The sequence below is a fragment of the Falco rusticolus genome, chromosome 14 (assembly GCF_015220075.1).
Source record: "Falco rusticolus isolate bFalRus1 chromosome 14, bFalRus1.pri, whole genome shotgun sequence".
Lineage (NCBI taxonomy): Eukaryota > Metazoa > Chordata > Aves > Falconiformes > Falconidae > Falco > Falco rusticolus.
Window position 1 is genome coordinate 9806249 of NC_051200.1, and position 18788 is coordinate 9825036.

General features: G+C 40.2%; 1 protein-coding gene across 2 annotated transcripts in view; it reads right to left on the bottom strand.

The window, feature by feature from the left end:
* Positions 1-18788, bottom strand: part of AFF2 (AF4/FMR2 family member 2) — a 351298-nt gene that overhangs the window by 152413 nt on the left and 180097 nt on the right. For both annotated transcript variants that reach the window (XM_037408027.1, XM_037408026.1), the window contains exon 4: positions 12963-13007. In XM_037408027.1, coding sequence (XP_037263924.1) covers positions 12963-13007 — 45 coding nt within the window. The remainder of the gene's footprint in view (positions 1-12962; positions 13008-18788) is intronic.

The following is an 18788-nucleotide window of genomic DNA, read 5'->3' on the forward strand; positions in this document are numbered from 1 at the left end:
GAATATTGGCTGGAAATCAGGAACAGTGAATATTGGCTGAAAAATTGTGGGCGGACAACATAACCAGGTTGAACAGCATTCAGCGAGCCCTGGATGGACAGCAAACTTCAAATTGAAGCCTGATCATTGGATCCTCTAATTTGGCACCCTGTTTTTTTGTAAGGTTAAAAGCTTAGCATGTTTGCCAAAAAATATACTATGGGTTCTGGCCTGTAACAGAGAGGTAGAGTCTTTGCCACCTCTCACACTCAACCCTTTAATTCTCTTCTCTTACAGAAAGACCTAAGCAGCCACCTGAAACCCTATCATGTGACCTGGAATTTATTATAGTAATTTTAGCCTTTGGAAAAGAACAAACATTTCAGTCTGGATTTCCTTTTCCTCACTTGTGCCTTGAAGCAGGTCTGTTCCTGCATCTGTGTGTCCTGTAAATCATGCCAACACTCCCCTTTGATCCACTCCTGCTAAGTTAACAGGTGTAGAAAAAAATGTATGTATGTATAGAAGATGTTTTGATACAACATACACTTTTTTGGCATGTCAGCCTTACCCAAATAAGCCAGCTTAAAGAGTAAAGAAAACTGAAGCCAAAACATGCTGAGGTCTTTTTTGATCTCCGTTAAGGTATGGAGGCTTCAGAATATTTCTGGTAGACAGATTCCCACTGTCACACGCATGTATTTGATTCCTCATTTCCCAGCTTGTTTTTTCTTACAAAGGTAATCCGTCTGAGGTTGGAAACATTACATACTCAGAACTGCCACTAAGACGTATGACAGCTGAGGTTGCTTGGTCCCACACAGAGTGGTCCTAAGGTCTGAAATCAGCAAGTTCAGACTATACAGCAGATTAATATATTCTCCTTCTATGCCTGCGTTTTTTAAACCCTTCTGACATCAAACTACATTGAAATAAACTAACTCCTAAAAACAGGGCTGAAAAATGGCAAAGTCCATAACCTTCCTGTCTCCAAACACTACACTACTGTTTTTTTCCCACAGGAAAACTACTGGATAGGACTCAAAAGCCACAGCTCTACAATGCAGTAAATTTGGTGCCCCAGCATTTAAAAATTATATATCTACATTACTAGACGATGACATGCATTGTCTTTGTTGCTTCTAGATGGCCAAAAAGGAATAGCAAACTGTTCATTAGTAATAGTTTATCAGGGGTCGTATGAGCAATCTGGAAAAAACTTGGAGCAAGCCCAGGAAAAGACCACCCAGTAGACCCATGGTTGCTAGTTAGCTCTAAGCAGCCAGTGCTATTTGCAACTCCAGCTGGTGTCAAACACTGACAATTGCCAGTTATCATACAAGGACAAACTGGAATAAACCTGCCAAAGCATACTTTTTTTTTTCTTTCTTTTTTTTTTTTTTTTTTTTTTTTTTTTTTTAAGCACAAAGTGCAATGTATTGTCATGTTCAAGCAATTACCAAAAGGAGTTGTTGATCTGGAGAGATACAAAGGCTAGATGCAGTAACACGGCATTTATTTTGAAGGGTAACTTGTGTTGTGAGACACTACAAAATGACAATGCTGCTGCAAAGGAGACAGAATGATACATTTAGTCAAATTCTCAGTCTAAGCCTTTTCAAAGAGCACAAGCAGTTAGTGTAACATTCCTCAGGGTTCCTGTATCTTTTCAAACATGATAGCTTTCTTGTAGTTTACACTTACCATATTAAGAAAAATGGTAATGAGGAGATCATGACAACTTCTTTTAAAAGCAACAATGACTCAATTGCCAAGGAAAAAAAAAAATAGTGTTAACTATTTTCATGAAAAGAAGCCTCCAGTGAACACCTCACTGCTGAAGCTGTGTTCTTTGTTTTTGTCTGAACTCCGAAATGACAAGGGGCTGCTCTTAAAAAATCTGAGCACCAGTTTTCATTTGATTGGTACAAAGCACCTTTTTCAGATAAACTAGCAACTCAGACCTCTTACTGAAAAGACTGGGGGCTCAAGAGGTCAGAAATGATAAAATGCTGGAATAAGCGGGAAGGGATTAATTGGCTTGATTAAAAAAAAAAAAAAAATCACTACTGGGAAGGTTCTCCTAAAAACCAAAGACCAAGGGTTTTTTTCTGAGGCTCAGAAGAATATTTTTAAAGGTTAGTGTACTTTGGGGTACACAAACAACATATTCTTTAACAGCATATACTCATGGCAAAGAAATTAATAGACTACAAAGCCCAAAGGGGCCTTTGACACTCAGAGCTTGTGCAATAAATTCCATCAGAGGATCTCAAAGCATTCCTCACAAGAGATCAGTACCCACCATTTTCCAGCTTGGCTCCATAGACGAAATTTGGTCCATGCCTTAAATCACCCACTCAGCCAAGAGCAAATACAATGAACACTACCCTGCCCTCTTTTTCTTTTTTCCCATTAGCAACTCATGCAAGACTCCTAAGTTCATGTATGACCATGTTGCTCCTGTTTCACTCTGCAAAGTACTAGTACATATTATTTCCACCTCCCCCCCCCCCCCCCCCCGCAGTATATTTGCTTAGATATTGGACAGAAGTTTTGGAATACAGGAAATACCTAAAGAGCTGTAAACTGTGGAGAAGAGGGTTTCTAGTGACACCCACAGCAGAGCGCTCGCCTTCGGAGCCCTGGAAGGCAATACAGTAACACTAACAGCAGGCAGAATAAATAGTGCATGCAGAATGTTGAACAAACATAAATCTGAGCACTTAGGTCTGAACTTCAGATTCATGTCTGTAGTCAGTTTTTATCTCTTGCCTCTGAACAACACCTCAATGACTTCAACTAATAAAACCATTTTCCTTTCTAATGCTACAGCCTGACATTTTCTTCAGCTGACTTCTGAAAGGCTGGGTGCCTGTATGACTGCTTTTAAATCAAACAGAAATGTGAGAAATGGGGGGGGGGGAGAAAAAAGAAAGAAAAAGTAAAAAGATTAAAAAAAAAAAAAAAGTAAAGCATTCTGGTCAGCTTTTCTAGCTATCCAAAGAAATTGTTACACAGCTGACATAAATCAACATGGCAGGATCTACAGGCTAATTAAACAAATGTGACAATTTTACTGTGACAATTTGAAAACGCTCAAAAGTGCCTCCCATCCACAGTGTGCATTCTTCTCAAATGTGTATTAAAACCCATGTACTGTATTAAGATATTGAAAGGAACTTACATATTCAATAAAAACCCACAATTATAAGCACAATTTGAAATATATGGCTAAAATAGATTGGAAGTTCATGAGGTTTCTCAGAACATTAAATTCAATGACACGCTTTCTTTAAAGAAATGTTAGAAATTCTGTACAGAAATGGATAAGCCACAGTATGTAGTGTAATTTTACATATCTGAATGAGCCTTGCTTTTGCACAATTATAACACGAATAATTCCAGCTGAGGACTGCAATGCATTTTGCTAGCAACTAATTTAACTTCACAGCGCGATGGCAGTGTGGGTGAGGTTCTATTCTCCTGTTTCATAGAAGGAGACACCGTGGAGCAAAGTGGCATCTTGGGGTTATAGAGGAAGATTAAAGGTAGGACATTTTATCTGAGTCTATGTATTCAAACATTTATTGAGAGGATGTTCAAAGAGATGGGAAGATGGACCATATCAGTCTTCTACTGGCAGGTATGAAGTGGTGTATTCTGAAGACTTTGACAGCTGAAACAATCGCCACAGGTAAGAAGGAAGAAACCTTCAGAAAGAGCTCCACTGACTATGCCGCATGACACTATTAAAGCCTATAGATCAATGGCAAGTAGCAAAGACATAAATTGCTCCCCCCAGAAAGGCAGCTTCCAGTACTGTTTTCCCTACAGAATGTGGAGTAACTTGAACTTAGGACAGACGGTGACTGTTGCCTTCCCATGTTAGGCTGCTTTCACAAACCCCATGAGGCTGGCAAGGTTGGTAACATGTAACCATATGACTCCTCCAAAGGGAAAGTCCACCTGCTCATGCAGGGGGTGTTTGAGAAAGACATAATTCTTGATCCGTAACTCAGGTGGTATCTGCATTCTTGCCTTAAGAAGCAGAGATTAGGAGTGACCTGAGTTAAATTTAGACTGCAGTACATGAGTAAAATGGCAACAAATATTCCTGATACCGGCTGTAACAGAACATTTCCACCCATTTCCTCTGAGAGAAACAATGAGATCCAAAGTTCTAACTTCAGGTTTACTCCAGGTGTCACCTTTGTCCTGTTTTCTTTACTTTCCTTCTAAGAGCACAAGAGCAGTGAAGCATCAAAGTTTGCGACATGGTAGTTGTAGTTAAAGCAGTGAAACTGAGCATGCCTCAAGTATCTGGCCCCTCGGTCCATTTTCCTTCATTTCTCTAGTTCTTTCCTCACATGCATTGTTTCAACCATCAACCAATTTTTTGGTAGGTTTTCATTGTCATGGCCAGCTGAAACTTCAGAGGAGAATTTCAAAGAGGAAGGTTCTTGAAACTCTTTCTGAAGATTCATTTAGTTACATCTTCCAGCCCTGCCTTCCCTTGGACACTGCAAGCCTGCCCAGCCTTTTCCTAGCTGTTTCTCTTGACTAACCACATATGGCCAACCTCCCTTCATGGGCCCCACCAGCTTCTTCAGCAGTGCTGACTGATGGGGATGCTTCCTACCAGGACTTAAAACCCACAACGCCTGCCCCTCAGGGCCGAAGGGATGGACCCCTTCCCTTTTGTGAAATAAAGAGCCACAGAAGATGCTACAGACTTTGTAATTTCAAACTAGAATTGTTTCTAAAGCATGCATCTATTTCAGAAAACATAACTCGATTTTAATGTTTTCAATGTCTTCATTCAGTGCCTAAAGCAATTTGTTATGTAGAGTACACATTATTAATCTACTTAAATGAAAGGTAACACTGCTAGCAGTTTAAACACTCAATGCCCATATTTAACCATGTTTCATTTTGACAGGACAAGATGAAATAACAGAAATGATTAATCTGAGACCAGAGGAATATTCTACTACCTATATTTCAAAATAGGACTACATATTTTTTTTGTTTAACACTTTGGCAGTAATGTGTCAGTGGAGTATAGGAGCTTCAGACGGCTTTTCTGCTTGACCGCACTGCATACTGTGCCAGTAGTTGTTACTGGTCATTTTGGAATTGGCAGCAGTACTCCAGGACAGGCACACAACAGGCTCTGAAGTACTTAATCATGGTTTTACACAATAAATTCATGCAGCCCACAAGGTCCTTAACGGACACCTGGTACAGCTACAGTCAAACACTGTAACTGTACAAGTGTTTTTCTGTCAAGTCCAGCACTTGGGGCCTTTTTTCATTCATCGGAGGATACAAAAGGTCAGAGTTGATCTGACATCCCAGATTCTTTGGGTCCATTTTCTCTCGCACTTTCACTGAAACACAAGTCTTTATTTACAATGATGAAAAGGGTTGGGTAGTCAGGTCCCATGGGTCTGCAAATCTGGAGTAGGAATCTAAGTTTTATGATAATCTCGACTCAATTACAAGACCTCATCAATTCATTTTCCCACATTTATGTCTCTCTCACTTCCAGTTATTTCTGGAACCACGAAACTTAGAGGTCTTTGAAAAAGTAGTATATGAAGTGACCAAAACTTGCAAGTGCTGCAGAGGGTGAACCTGACCTTCTGCAGAAGCTGCAAAACTTAGTATCTTCTCCTCCAAGACAATGACTTTGCTTAAATTACTTTTGTTTGAACTGGCTTTTAAAGAATTATTTTGTATATACTCATGAAGTATCATTATTTTTATCATAAAAGGGTACTGAATCAGAGTGAGGATGCCGAGGTTGTAACATGTTGCAATACATAGTGGATCATTTCTGAGGTGACTATCAATGAGGAAAAGGAACAAAATGTGGTTGTTTTGATGCAAAAGAGATGCTGAAGAGGTTGGAAAAAAGATAAGAATTAACACTTTTTCATTTAGTCATCCATTTCTCATGAGAGTGCTTTCAATCTCTTCAGGAGCAGTAATATATGTCCAAACTCTTGTGATGTCAGCTTACTTTATAGTCATTTTAGTAGCAATGGTAAATCTGGCATTGACAGCAGAATTATATAATACTACTGAAATCAGCAATATTTCAATTTGGCAGTATGAAAATAGATGTTAAAATATTATGGTTAAGAGATAAGAAAATTGAACTGAATACTGAGTTTGAAATAGGCGCACTGCAATCTCTCTCTTTTCCTGAATACCTTTTGTAATCTTTTTTTATTGTTACAGTGTAGACAGGCTGCAATAGACCCACATGATGATCAGATTTTACATTTCAAAGTTCTTTGCTAAGTAATTTCTTTAATACTGCTACAAAAATAAAACCTTTATTTGATAAATGTGCCTGCAGGCTGGAATCAGACCTTGCTTGTCTGTCCTGACAAAGGTCTAATCTTTTGCTGCCTCACATCTTGAAGAGGCATTTATCCCTGTAACAGGCAGGTGCAAAACACCACCTTTCGAATACAGGAAACACTGCACACCCACACGCATTTGTCAGATCAGACAGTCAACCTTTTCTCCCCGTCACCTCCCCAACAGCATGAAGCCTGCTTTGCGTTGATCTTGCAGCACAAAGCAGATTTATAGTACATATCTACATCACAAGTGAACTCCTTTACTATCTAACCTGCGCCGTGCCAGCAGTGCAACAGCGGCCCACAGAACGCACCGCGTAAGCTAAGTACTTGAGCATTGACACATGTCAGCTTCTTACTCAGCTAGCCTGAAGTTAGATCTGAGTTTTCTACATTATGTACCTTCAAGTCATAATAGACAGCTTTGGGATAATGCTCCTGAGGTGCCTGTCTCACGGGTGGCACTACGATGTTGTCACTGTGAAGGTGAATGGCCAAAAACTGTTCTGCTGTGTTTAGGTGTAAATCACAATGGCCAAGGCAAGCCTCTGTGTTAAGGGTCTGCTCTAAACTGGGAAGACCTAAGGCTGCATTCTCCAACTCCTAAAGAGCCTTTTGCACTTCAAGCCTACGCCAGACTGTCCTTAAATGACTCCATTTACTGATCTCACCATGCCTGCGTGTATACGCCTGGACAGTGCACAAAATGCTGGGAAAAAGCTACTTTTGACCTTCCTGGAATTGTTGCTGAACGTTTGTGCTGGTACTGAGATGAGAATTGAGCTGATCACCTACTAAACCAGGAATGAACTGTTCTCAAAGAACTACACAGCATTTCCGTTTTTCTGGATTGAGACTACATCTAGAGAGTCATCAGAGTAAAGGAATAGTTGCTTCTTTTATGTATACCTAAAGTAATGCAGGGGTAACTCCTTTTTATTTAATAACAGCAGCAGCAACGTAAGTGGAGCTGCTGCCAATTTATACCAGTGTGGGAGGAAGAAGAATTCAATGAACTCAAATGAGATCAGAGGTCAGTGGAATTACCCCTTGATTTATTTTTATGTGAGAGCAGAAACTGGTTCTGCCTCCATTAAGAAAATGCTGATAAAAAGCTGAAAATGCAATGGCTTGGAAATTGCTAAGAAATTAATTGTTTTTATCCATCCAAATCTTCATGTACATAAGCCAAAGTCCAAAGGAAAAAAAAAAAAACCAACAAAACAACCAACCCTACAGGGTAACATATTGCCTTTTTCAAAGCAGGCTATTATCCGTTCCTTACACGCTTCCAAAGGCTGCACGCCAGACGAGGGACAAAGGCCGCAGATACACATTTACACGTGGGTTAACTTTTCAATCCATTTTTTCATTTCAATAGAAATAATAAATCACCTTATCCTGGAGAAAGAAGCAGCTTGACACAAAACATACGGTGCTGGGCTATTTTTATAGCACACCTAAGACATATAGGGATTCATTTATTTACTCAGCTATTTAAAAGTGGCTACTCTTACTCATTCTCTGGACAGCTAAATGCCAGGTTGCTAAGTTACTGTTACTTGACATCATCTCCTCCCCAACGTGTTCCCACATTTGACAGGTTCACATGATTTACTAGGCCAGTCAGCTCGTTATTCACTTGTCCAATGACGTCTGGATAATCATTTTAAATTCACATCATGTCCTCCCCAGCAAGCCCCCAGATTCCACATGAAAATATTTAAACTGCCTGTCAGCTACTAAGTGCATTTGTAACCACACTGGACAGTGTACCTGTATTTTTCAAATTACAATTATTATAATTAGGTTTAGCATCGTTCTTCAATGTTGGTTTGTGTTTTAGAAGAGAAAACAATTACTGAGGGGCAAATAATGGGCTGTATCTGTTACAGTCTAATTTTGCTCTGTGAACAGCTCACCTCAGCTATGGATGATACATATTAAATCTGTTAGTGCTTTCAGTTGGCATGATGAAGGTAATACTACACATAATTTGCCCAGTCAAGGGCATTTTCACCTGCTGATCAATTTACATATTCTGCAATGTCATTAGACTTGAGCTAGTCATCAGAAGAATAGAAGACCATACACATTACAGGCTTTGCTCATTTAACACCAGTTATTTTTACACTAATTACAATCTGAATTATATTTAGGATTTGTTTGCTTCCAGACGAGAAAGCTTTTAATTAATAACACAGCTGTCCACATAACATCAGAAGTCCATCTAGTTACTTGATGCCTTACTACAGCAAATATGTACCTACAAGAATTCTTTTGTTCTTCTAAGCAGGGACAGATTTTTAGACAGAAGTGCCTGCCCAGATGGTTAGCAACACAGACACGAAAGCTTTATGTGTACAGACCAGAGCCTCACTTCTGCAGGATTACATCTAATCGATTGCCTAAACAGCTAGCCCAAAGTTTCAATTTGTGCTACAAGTCCTCCAGAAAATTTAGTTAAATAAAATTTCCTTTCTTTCCCATGTAATGTTGTATGCTTATCACCTCTTTACCCAGAGGTAAACCAATTCTAAGGGAGGTCCCTTCCTAGGCATAAATAGGATCGCTGCTAGTTCACACTCAGTGTCACACCTACCCCCCCCCCCCCATGCCTAGGCCATCAGGTGGGTCACATAGCCTGCAATACCAGCAAGGCACACTGATGTAAAGCACTGGTACAAGTGGCACAAGTCACAGCTTCAGAATACTGTTTTAAAATGTCAGTTCTCCTGCCCTGTCTACACTTTGTATCACAACATTTCAATGAACTCATTTTTCAATGGCTGCACATAGCAAGTGACAATTTAATTTAAATCCACATTAATGAAATGTGAACTACACACACACACACACACACACACACACACACTGTGGATTGCCTGTTTTCCGCATTATCCATGCTTTCAAAGTGGATATTTCAGTGTTGGTTTAAAAAAATAAGCCACATTTTGGAACCAAAAAAGGTGTACTGACCACCACTGTATTCACCTTCATCATTCAATTTGGTATTAGCAACCTGTATTAAATGCAAATGCCCTGCACTACCTTTACAGCTTGGCCTTAGTTATACAAGATGATGATATTATTATTATTATTATTATTATTATTATTATTATTATTATTATTATTATTATTATTATTATTATTATTATTATTATTATTATTTTAACGACGTTCTCAGCCATCCTGATTAGAAAAGCAAAATCAACAGGAGACTGGTCTGCCATTAACCTTTGGTTGTGGTATCAGGAACAGTCCTTAAAGCATTTACACAAGATGATGACATAAGTAGCTAAACATTTCAGGAAATCTGAAGGATTTTGTCTCTAAATACTCAGGGGTCTGAATGGACTCAAGACCTTTCCCCTCACTTGGCTGGAAATTTTGACCATAAACCCAATCAAACCTTTCTGTCCTGGGAGGAAAAGGAAAAAAAAAAAAAAAAAAAGAAAGATTAGGAATTGCAAACTTCTACAATTAGAAAAAACATTAATCAAGTTCAGCTTGAAAAAAAAGCTCTGTAAAATCAGAGGTCACGGATCTTAGCTTAGGTACCTCTTCCTTGTAAAGTCTAGCAAAAAAAAAAACCCATAAAAGAGTTACAAGAGTTACTGTGTTTTTCTGAGGGGTGAAACATAATTAAGTCACTTAATACTCTTGACTTTAAAAAAAAAAAAAAGGATAAAAAGCAACTTCAAGGCATGAAATACTCTCAAGGAAAACTGGCAGGCAGCATCCTTGCTCTGGCACTCGGGGGTGCACAGCGCAGTAGCGGACATGGCCAGAGCAGAATGTGCTGATGTTGCCAACGGTTTGGTTGGTCAAAATGGACACTCTCACCACCCTGTCTGTCCACCTGCAGGTCTTGACTGTCTCGTAATCTTTCTTGTTTACCTCTGACACATCCATGACAGGATGGAAATGTGAATAGCCTAATTTTTACCTGGGAAAACTGCCATCATGGACCTGAGGCCCACACTCCCAGAGGCTCTTCAGAGCCTAAGTAAATGGTCCCAAAAGGCCAGAAGCATCTGTCAGGGCTGAAAACTTAATCCAGGTTCTCAAAGCATAAATTGCTGCTGAAACCAAGGGTCATCCTTTCATCTGAGCACACAGCCTGAATGTCCTGACACAGGACCCCCATGGGAAGCCTGAAGACTGGACTTTGACCACTGCTGGGCATCACATTCTCTTGCTGACTTTCTCTCTGTTGCCTGTCAAGTAGAATATGATACTCTGCATGCAGCCCAAACACATTTCCCGCTAGCTTACTCTGCATTATAAATTTGCGAAGAACAAAGTCATTGACAAAACTCAGGTCCTTCTACCTCCACATGTGCTTCAGCAACACACGAAGCTGAAAGCTTAAAACGCTGCCACTGAAGGCCGCGAGCTGGGGCTGGGGTTTGCTGGGCCTGTGACAGGTGGCCCCAGAAGCGGCTCGGTAACCTGCTGCTTTCATACACGCAGGGCCTGGCTGGCAGCCTGCAGCCCGCTTGCAGACAGGTTACAAGAAGGCTGCAGACAGCCTGTCAGCGCCCAGAGCTGCCTAACGCCATGCCGATGGCATACTAAGCCACCCTCAGCGTGTCAGAGCGTGCAAACGCACCTAACTGTGCATGCGGCAAGGGAGCGCAGAGCCCAGGTGAACCATGGCCAAGGTCCCACGCTCACCTGCCCCACGCCAAGCCCGTACCTCCCTACCTGCTCCCCGGCACAGGCAGTTTCATATGCTCCCGACAGCTTCTGGCTATGCCTGCGGCTATGGCTGACAGGTTGCTCCACAGCTGGATGGCAAGGCTGAGCACAGGAGGTGACTCCAGGCAATCTGCACCTGGCAGTCAAGAAAGCTCTGCTGGTTCGTATCCCTTTTTTTGGGTGCCCATTACATACCCTTGTGAGACAGATCCCCAGAGACACAGAAACCTGCCAAAGAGTTTAACAGCCTACTGGTGGCAGGAGGTGCTGCCTGCAGCTGCAGGGGCTCTGCAGTTCATCCCCATTCTCTGGAGACAACAGAAAGTCCTGCAAACAGTCTCAGCGGGTTTCAGAAGGAAGCCTGGGACATTCTGCCTCTTTTTGTTGAGTTTGTTGAGTCTTTTTGTTACAGTCACAGGGTAGGAAATAGGATCACCTCCTCTTGATTAGAAAAAAAGACACCTCTGCTTCTGTGATTTATATACATTGCTCCCACATTAAAACTGTCACCCTGATAACTGATCCCTGAAGTTTGTTACATCACATTTTCTTTTGATGCTGTTTACTGAAAACAACTGCTTTCCCCAGCTAAGAAGTCATTCATTCCAACTACAGTAATGAACCTAACTGAAATATATAAACAGGGGAAGAAGACATTTAAAATGTACCAAGTATTTTGCACAATCTTTCAACATTTTCTTTGCTTTTGCTCCTTTAGTGTTCTACAGGTAATAAACCCCTGCTCACTTCGAAGGTTGAAACTTAATTTTACTTATTTCCTTCCATTCATTGCTTCTGGGTGCACATGCAGATGCACATTCCTCTGTTACTGCAGGTCAGCATGTGCATGCTTGCCTGCTGGTTCAAACTACTCCTGCAGCAACAATGGCAACCCATAAGGACATCAATATCACCCCAAGATAACGTGTGTACACAAAACAGGAACAAGTTTCCAAAACTATTTAACTCTGAATTGCAATGAATACTGAGAAGCCTATTTTATTTTATAAGCAAGAATAAGTCCATGTCTTTGCAAGCAAGTTGGCACAATTGTTACACATGACTTCAGGTCTGGGTTACTTTGCAGCAGTTGCTTCTAGTGATAAGGACACGGCTGGCACAAATTCCCACTGAAATTTTATCCCCTCTACACCGAAAACCAGCAGGTTGGCTAGCAATCCCAGAGAGGTAGCTCTGATAGACGACAAACTCAACCCATAAGGATAAAACCTGAAAGCCCAGATAGGGACCAGTGGGTTGCAAACCTGCCCCCAGGCAAATCTCATGGCCAACAGGGGACATCAAAGTTGGGGTGTCTGGGAAGAAGCCCGTCTTACACTTAAAGTAACAGATTTATATATATACACAACTACTGTTCACACTCCCCTTTTACTTGTTATATGATCTTCTTGCAATTAAGCCATGCTCAGTTTGGAGTGGTTGCTTAATTTTTCTGTATTCATCCACTGACCAGAGCACTGCCAGGAAAAATACGTCTGTAGGTCTTTAACAAAACCATGAACGATGAACAACTGTAGTCTGGGGGAAAACAGGAAAAGGTATACTGTAGGTCAGTCTGTGAGTGGGAGAACTAAGGCAACTCCACCTCAGAGCAGGAGAGAAATGTGTCCTGGAGAGACTCACAGAGCTTAAACAAGGACAGGAACGTGTGTAAATCCTGACCAAGACAAGCTGGCAGATGCAGAGTATTATGTGAACCGACCTTACTCACTAAGGAGCACCCTTGGCCTACCCCTTAACCATGTCTCTCTAGCACAGACCCACTAATATGTTATTATTTAACTACAGCGTTAAAGACAGCCATATAACCCTTCTTCACAAAAAATGAAATAACAGCACTACAGCTATATGAAGAATACAAAAGCAGACATTATTACTCACCCGTAATATTTCTTCCACACAGCTGGAGTCATTGGGAAGGGTAACCTAGGTTTAAAGAAAAAAAAGAAATGCTTAGTCAGGTGCTGGATGCAAAGTTCGGTCGCTACAACCACACAGGTGAACAGATAACAAGCAACTGCCTCTGTTTGAAGGCTGCTGTGCCACTCTTGCTGCCTACCAAACTTTCCAGTTCAGATCAACATAAATCATCAGCAGGACCCATTTTGTCAAAAGTTGGTTTTTCCTTCCACACTGTTTTGTGCTACTAACAACACTTTGGAAGCAATAAAGTACTCTGATTTCCTCACAGTTGAGAACTGGCACTAGAATTGCCTGAAACTTCTGTAATTGAAGAAGATCCCACTGTTAGTCCTATCGGCAGCCTTCGGAGAGAAGGCGAGGTTTGTTTTAACTTGCTGCATGCTGCAGCAAAGGACAGAGGTGATAACAGTTAGGAGAAAGCTGTTATCATCAACTATCTTATCCTACAGCTTAATAGGCTAACAGCCAAGACAGCTCTTAAAACTTAAACATATACTGTAGTAAAATACTGGTTGGACTGTAAGAGCGGCTGCTGATTTTGTTGTCCCTCACTTCATCAGCCTGTTGCAGGTTAAGCATCCTCTGAAGACTGAACACCACACAGGAATTCACCTCAAGAGGCTTGACAGATATTCCTTCTCCCCTTCAAAAGGTGCGATATGCACACAACCATACCCACACACACACACAGTGCTGTCCTTAACGTTTTCTAATTGAAAACACTCATTTAAATCGCACTTGCAGCATTTGCCACAATCCCTCATTCTGAGAACATGAAAGAGCACAAAACCTCTAAATACTGTGAACAATTATGTAAACAGGGAGACACGACCCATACGTATAACCATTTTGTAGCACTTGCAGGTAGTTATGATGGGTTCTTATCATGAGGATACAGCAGCAGCAGAAGAGACAATATTCAGGAAGGTACCAAACCCCATATTTGTACCATAAATATTTAGAGAGAGCTTTCTGCCCGATGCTTCTACCTTATTGCCCTTGGTAACTAGTTTGGTTAAAGACACTCATGACTAAACTTAATCCCTGCCATCCTAATCTGCTATAGAGCTTGACCAAAAGCACCGGCTATGGCTTTCCTCCTGTATTTCAACCAGCACTAAGCTTCAAGAATAAATCCACATGGCTACAAAAGTCAAAGACCAGAAACACCTATTAGATCACCAAGTTCACACTCTGCTAATGTTGCACATTTTCCCCATTTCTTCTAGTACTGTGGCTACTCTGACCCAAAAACTGTAGGGGAATGGGTCTCCCATCCCTTCCCTCAATAAAATATGGAGCAGTGTTGGAAACTATTTGGCCCTTTTTTTGTGATAACTTAAAATTTTGCTTTCAATGTTACCTCAGTCTTTCTGTAGAGCTCTTCACACTACTCTAAGCAATTACTTCAGATTCATACCATGCACGGACATACAGAATTATACTCCACTTTTCTCAAATGCTGTACATTCAACTTTTACCTTCTTTCCCAATAAACAAGATTTTCCATCCCTTTGGCTTATTTCATCACTGTTCTCTGAATTTCCAACAGTTCATCAATATCTTGGTAAAGAAGTACTCAAGTGAACATGACTACACTGCAGGGATATTAGTGATTTTTATTTACCCCAGCAACTTAAAATTTTCTATAATATCACTTAAAAACATTCAACTGACCAAAAAAGAGCCTTACCTTTTTCACCCAGTTCCTACTCAGCTCAAATTCTACCTAACAAACCTAGGCTGAGAACTCCCAGTGTTTAGCATTAACTGCAATAGGCATGCAGTCCACCCTCATACTGCCTGACTTGATATTCCAGCGCTTCATTGGCCTTCCTTCATCTCTCTGCTTTTCACTTAAACAACTTTCTTCCCCTCTCAGTACCTGCAAGTTCTTTGCTCATCTGTGTTTTCCCTACCTCATACCAACTCTCCAGTCAGCACGGAATATAGTTAATTTCAACAAAGATTAGCAAGCACAGCTATTACTGCAGTGCTCAGTGGGAGTACATATGTCTCTAATACACTCCTGATTTTTTCATTGAAAAATTAGTATGTTGGAGTACGAAAAAACAAAACAAATACTCCCCCAATAAGCCCACAGTATACACAGCAACCACAAAATCTCTCACAGCAGTAGCAGGAGCAGCCCAAAATCCAGCCGAGTGAGTCAGACTGGGAAGAGTTAGAGCAGCAGAGATACAGAAGCCCCCTCTTTAACACCCCTCCCTAGCATCACACATGCCATTTTCAATGGTTAGCCGAGATACCATGTGTGTTCCTTTGTTTAAAAATGTCTTAATTGTGATAATTGTGTCCCTGACTATTTACACAGTGCAGAGCATGTTCCTTCTTGTTTCCCTGTCCTCTCCCAATTCACAGCCCTGTTTATGTTACTTCAGAACTAATGATGATAATAACAATAAACATACCATTTTACTTTAATAAAGCCCACTATATATTATGCAATCCCAACCAGCTTCTGCTGGCAGCACTTGCTAATAACTTTAAATGCTCATGCATCAATTTCATTGTGTTAATGGCAAAGAAGATTTTAATGGCTTGACAGAACTTTTGTTCCCTTTGGCATTGCTTTGTTTTGAATCACTGGTATTAAAGTAATGCAAGATGTCAAAGTGCTGTGATTATCATATAGGGAGATCCAAGTAGGAGCTAGCACAAAGAGGAAAACATTTAGATTGATGCAAACATTAAAAGAATAATTATTACAACATGGCTATCAGAGAGAAGATCAATGTAAGAGTCTTTCAGTACATTACTATTAATGGATTTCTAAAGAAATGAGACCATTTTTCTAAATTCATGCTACAGTTACACATTCTAAGAGACTTGAAAGGCACAGATCTATTAGAAACTTAGTCTATCCTGGAAAAAAAAAAAAAAAAAAAAAAAAGGAAAAACAACCTCTCAGTCTTTCAAAGTGTAAATCAAAAATTGCAAGTTTAATCGTCCATAAACACTTGCATTCAGCTAACAAGTGCAAGCAGGCCCACTTGGCACACCATGGCATCCAAGCAGATTCATCAGGACAGAATGAAACACAGCAGATACAATATTCATCAACTTGTTGAGTACTACTGCTGTAACAAAGTTGGCATTAGAATTGCCATTAATAAAATACCACATTCCTCTTGTAGTTTAGTCAAGATTGGACATCCATCCCATACTACCACTTTCCTAATCTGATAAAAATCAAGTAGTTTAGGACCCATTATGTGATTCTCCACCCCGTCTCCTGCTCAGCTTTTATCGGTAATCAGATTCCGAAAAGGAGGCCACAGCCTGCACTTCTGCACACTTTTGGTGCTTTTTTTTCCTTTGTGAGCAGCATGGTCTAACTCAGCTGAAAGGACAGATTCCAGGACTTTGGCATCCATAAGACTGAGTAGTTGCATTTCACATCATGAGCTCTTCTCTCGGCCGGCAGTGCATTCATGAACCTCAGACTCAAGAACAGTGAATATTACATAAGCTGCAGACAGACGTCCTGAGGTAATAAAATGTCAATCAAAACAAAAAGATTCCACAACAGCTACATGCTACACTGAATTCATCTTCCAATTTCATTTTAATCTGGCAAAACTCTTTTGCATCAAACTGCTTCATGTTTACTTTTAAATATTGCTTGCTAAAAAAAATGAAAGAATAAGAAAGGAAAGGTCAGATGGTCAAAATATTCCACCTAATACAAGCCAGCATTATAAGGCTCTCTTCACATTTTGGTGTCACAAGAGAGAACAAAACTGAAACGATGTGGAACCAAAGGTTTCATGTATGGCTTGGATGGCTCAGTACTAAACTTTAAAGGGAGGGAAGGAGGGCAGAAATCTAAAAGTGAGGGAATAGTAACCTTTAATGTTAAGCAGATCAAATGACATCGGGTGAATGGTTACAATATCTGATGAGTCATGTTGATCTAACCTTCCATTTATTCATTCAACAGTTCCTTGACCACTTTTACCTCCTGGACAATTTATAACCTGCATGAGATCAGAATTTGTTTTTGCAGCACAGAAAATCATATACAGTCTCTTTTCCCTGTAATTTACATCCAACAGCAGGCATTTCTCAAATATGTTAGCAACAAAATCTTCCAACAGACTTGTCAGAGTAGTTCTGAAAATTCAAATGTAGTGTCAGAAAGCAGAAATACACAATGAATAATGTCTTTGCCAGAACTGACCGACTACATTTTCATCTGGATAAACTGTTAGTGAAAAAAAACCCTGGCTTTATTGATGCACAATTGTCATTCAACAAGTAATCTCTTCTTCCTATCTTTGTTTTACTGGAAAGATAAATGTTGCATGTTAAGTGAATGTAGGAACCCACTCTCATTTCTTGCATATGAGCACCTATGTGCATATACATCAAGAGCTCAGCTTTCATTGTCATCTCTTTATCAAGGAATCCATTTTGACTCTGGGGAGATGAAGCTCATACTACTGTTTAGTCCTTCGAACACAAATTGATTTTTCACTTGCTAGCAAGAAAAGATCCTGTGCATGAGCCTTGATTGATCATTTCCAGTGTGCACTACACAGCGATAAGAGGAAAACACTTTAGAGAACCAGAAGCAGCAAAACCAGGACAGTCAGCAGAAGCCTCGTCCTGTGAATGCCTTTGGCTCCTGCCAGAGCAGGTTAACAGAATGTGCATTATTTTTTTTTATTAATATAAGTGGGAAATGGATTGGGCAGTACTAAGAATAGGAGGGTTTTCAGACAAAAGATGTTGGACTAGATTACATTTGAACGTCCTTCTAACTTATATGAACCTATGATTCAATTTTTGCAATATGCTCACTACAAATCTAAGAAGATGCAATACTCCAAGTGCAGGTGAAGTATAACACCCACACCTTTCCAACACCAGCTTTCCTTTGATGTCCATCAGTATTTCCTTGTATGCTCTTCAGTCATTCCCTACATTTCTTCTAGACTCACCCCTTTTTAGACAGCAGCCTGACCCTCAGCTGCCATCTAACTACACATTTCTCCTCCCGAGGAAGCCTTGTTTCACATTTACTTGAGGTAAGCTTCACAGCACTGCTCAGAGCCCAATGTTCAATCCTCCTTGGGTCGTTTCACAGTTCATGCTTTTGTCTGTTTCCTATCTCTCTAATATTTCATCCCCAAAGGGTCATTCATGTTAAAAACACCTGAAATAGGTATCAAACAAATCTCACTAGCTGGAAGCATCTTGGCTCTTCCTCACTAACTTTAGTGCAAATGGGTAAGAATGGGAGCAGCAAAAGAGCATGGAATGAATATTGCAACCTGAGTGGTATTTTTTTTTTCTGGTGTATTTGATATTCATGAGGTTATCACCAGCATATATTAGGACTGTATGTTTGGGCTCTGGAGGAAACTGAATGAAGTTAAACATGATGGTATGCAAAAAAACCCAAATAAAATCACTCCCTTGGTATTCAAATACATACATGTGTTTTTCACAGGGCTATTCATTCTCCAGGGAGCCATTTGTGGGTCCCAAATAATGTATATCCACTGTTTTCTTTTAGTACCTCCACCATCCTGGAACCAAAATACCATGAGAAGACTACATTTCCCATTATTTCAACCCCAAAAATATCTCCTGGGGCTTATTAAAAGGTCTGTGAAAATATATACTTTATATATATATAAAAACATAAAAGAAAAACTACTGCCTAAAACAATATACAAAGAGCTGCTTCTCTATTCCCCCTTAATACAAATACTGCAGAAGCAGTTGTGTCAAATATGCATTTACTGGAGAATG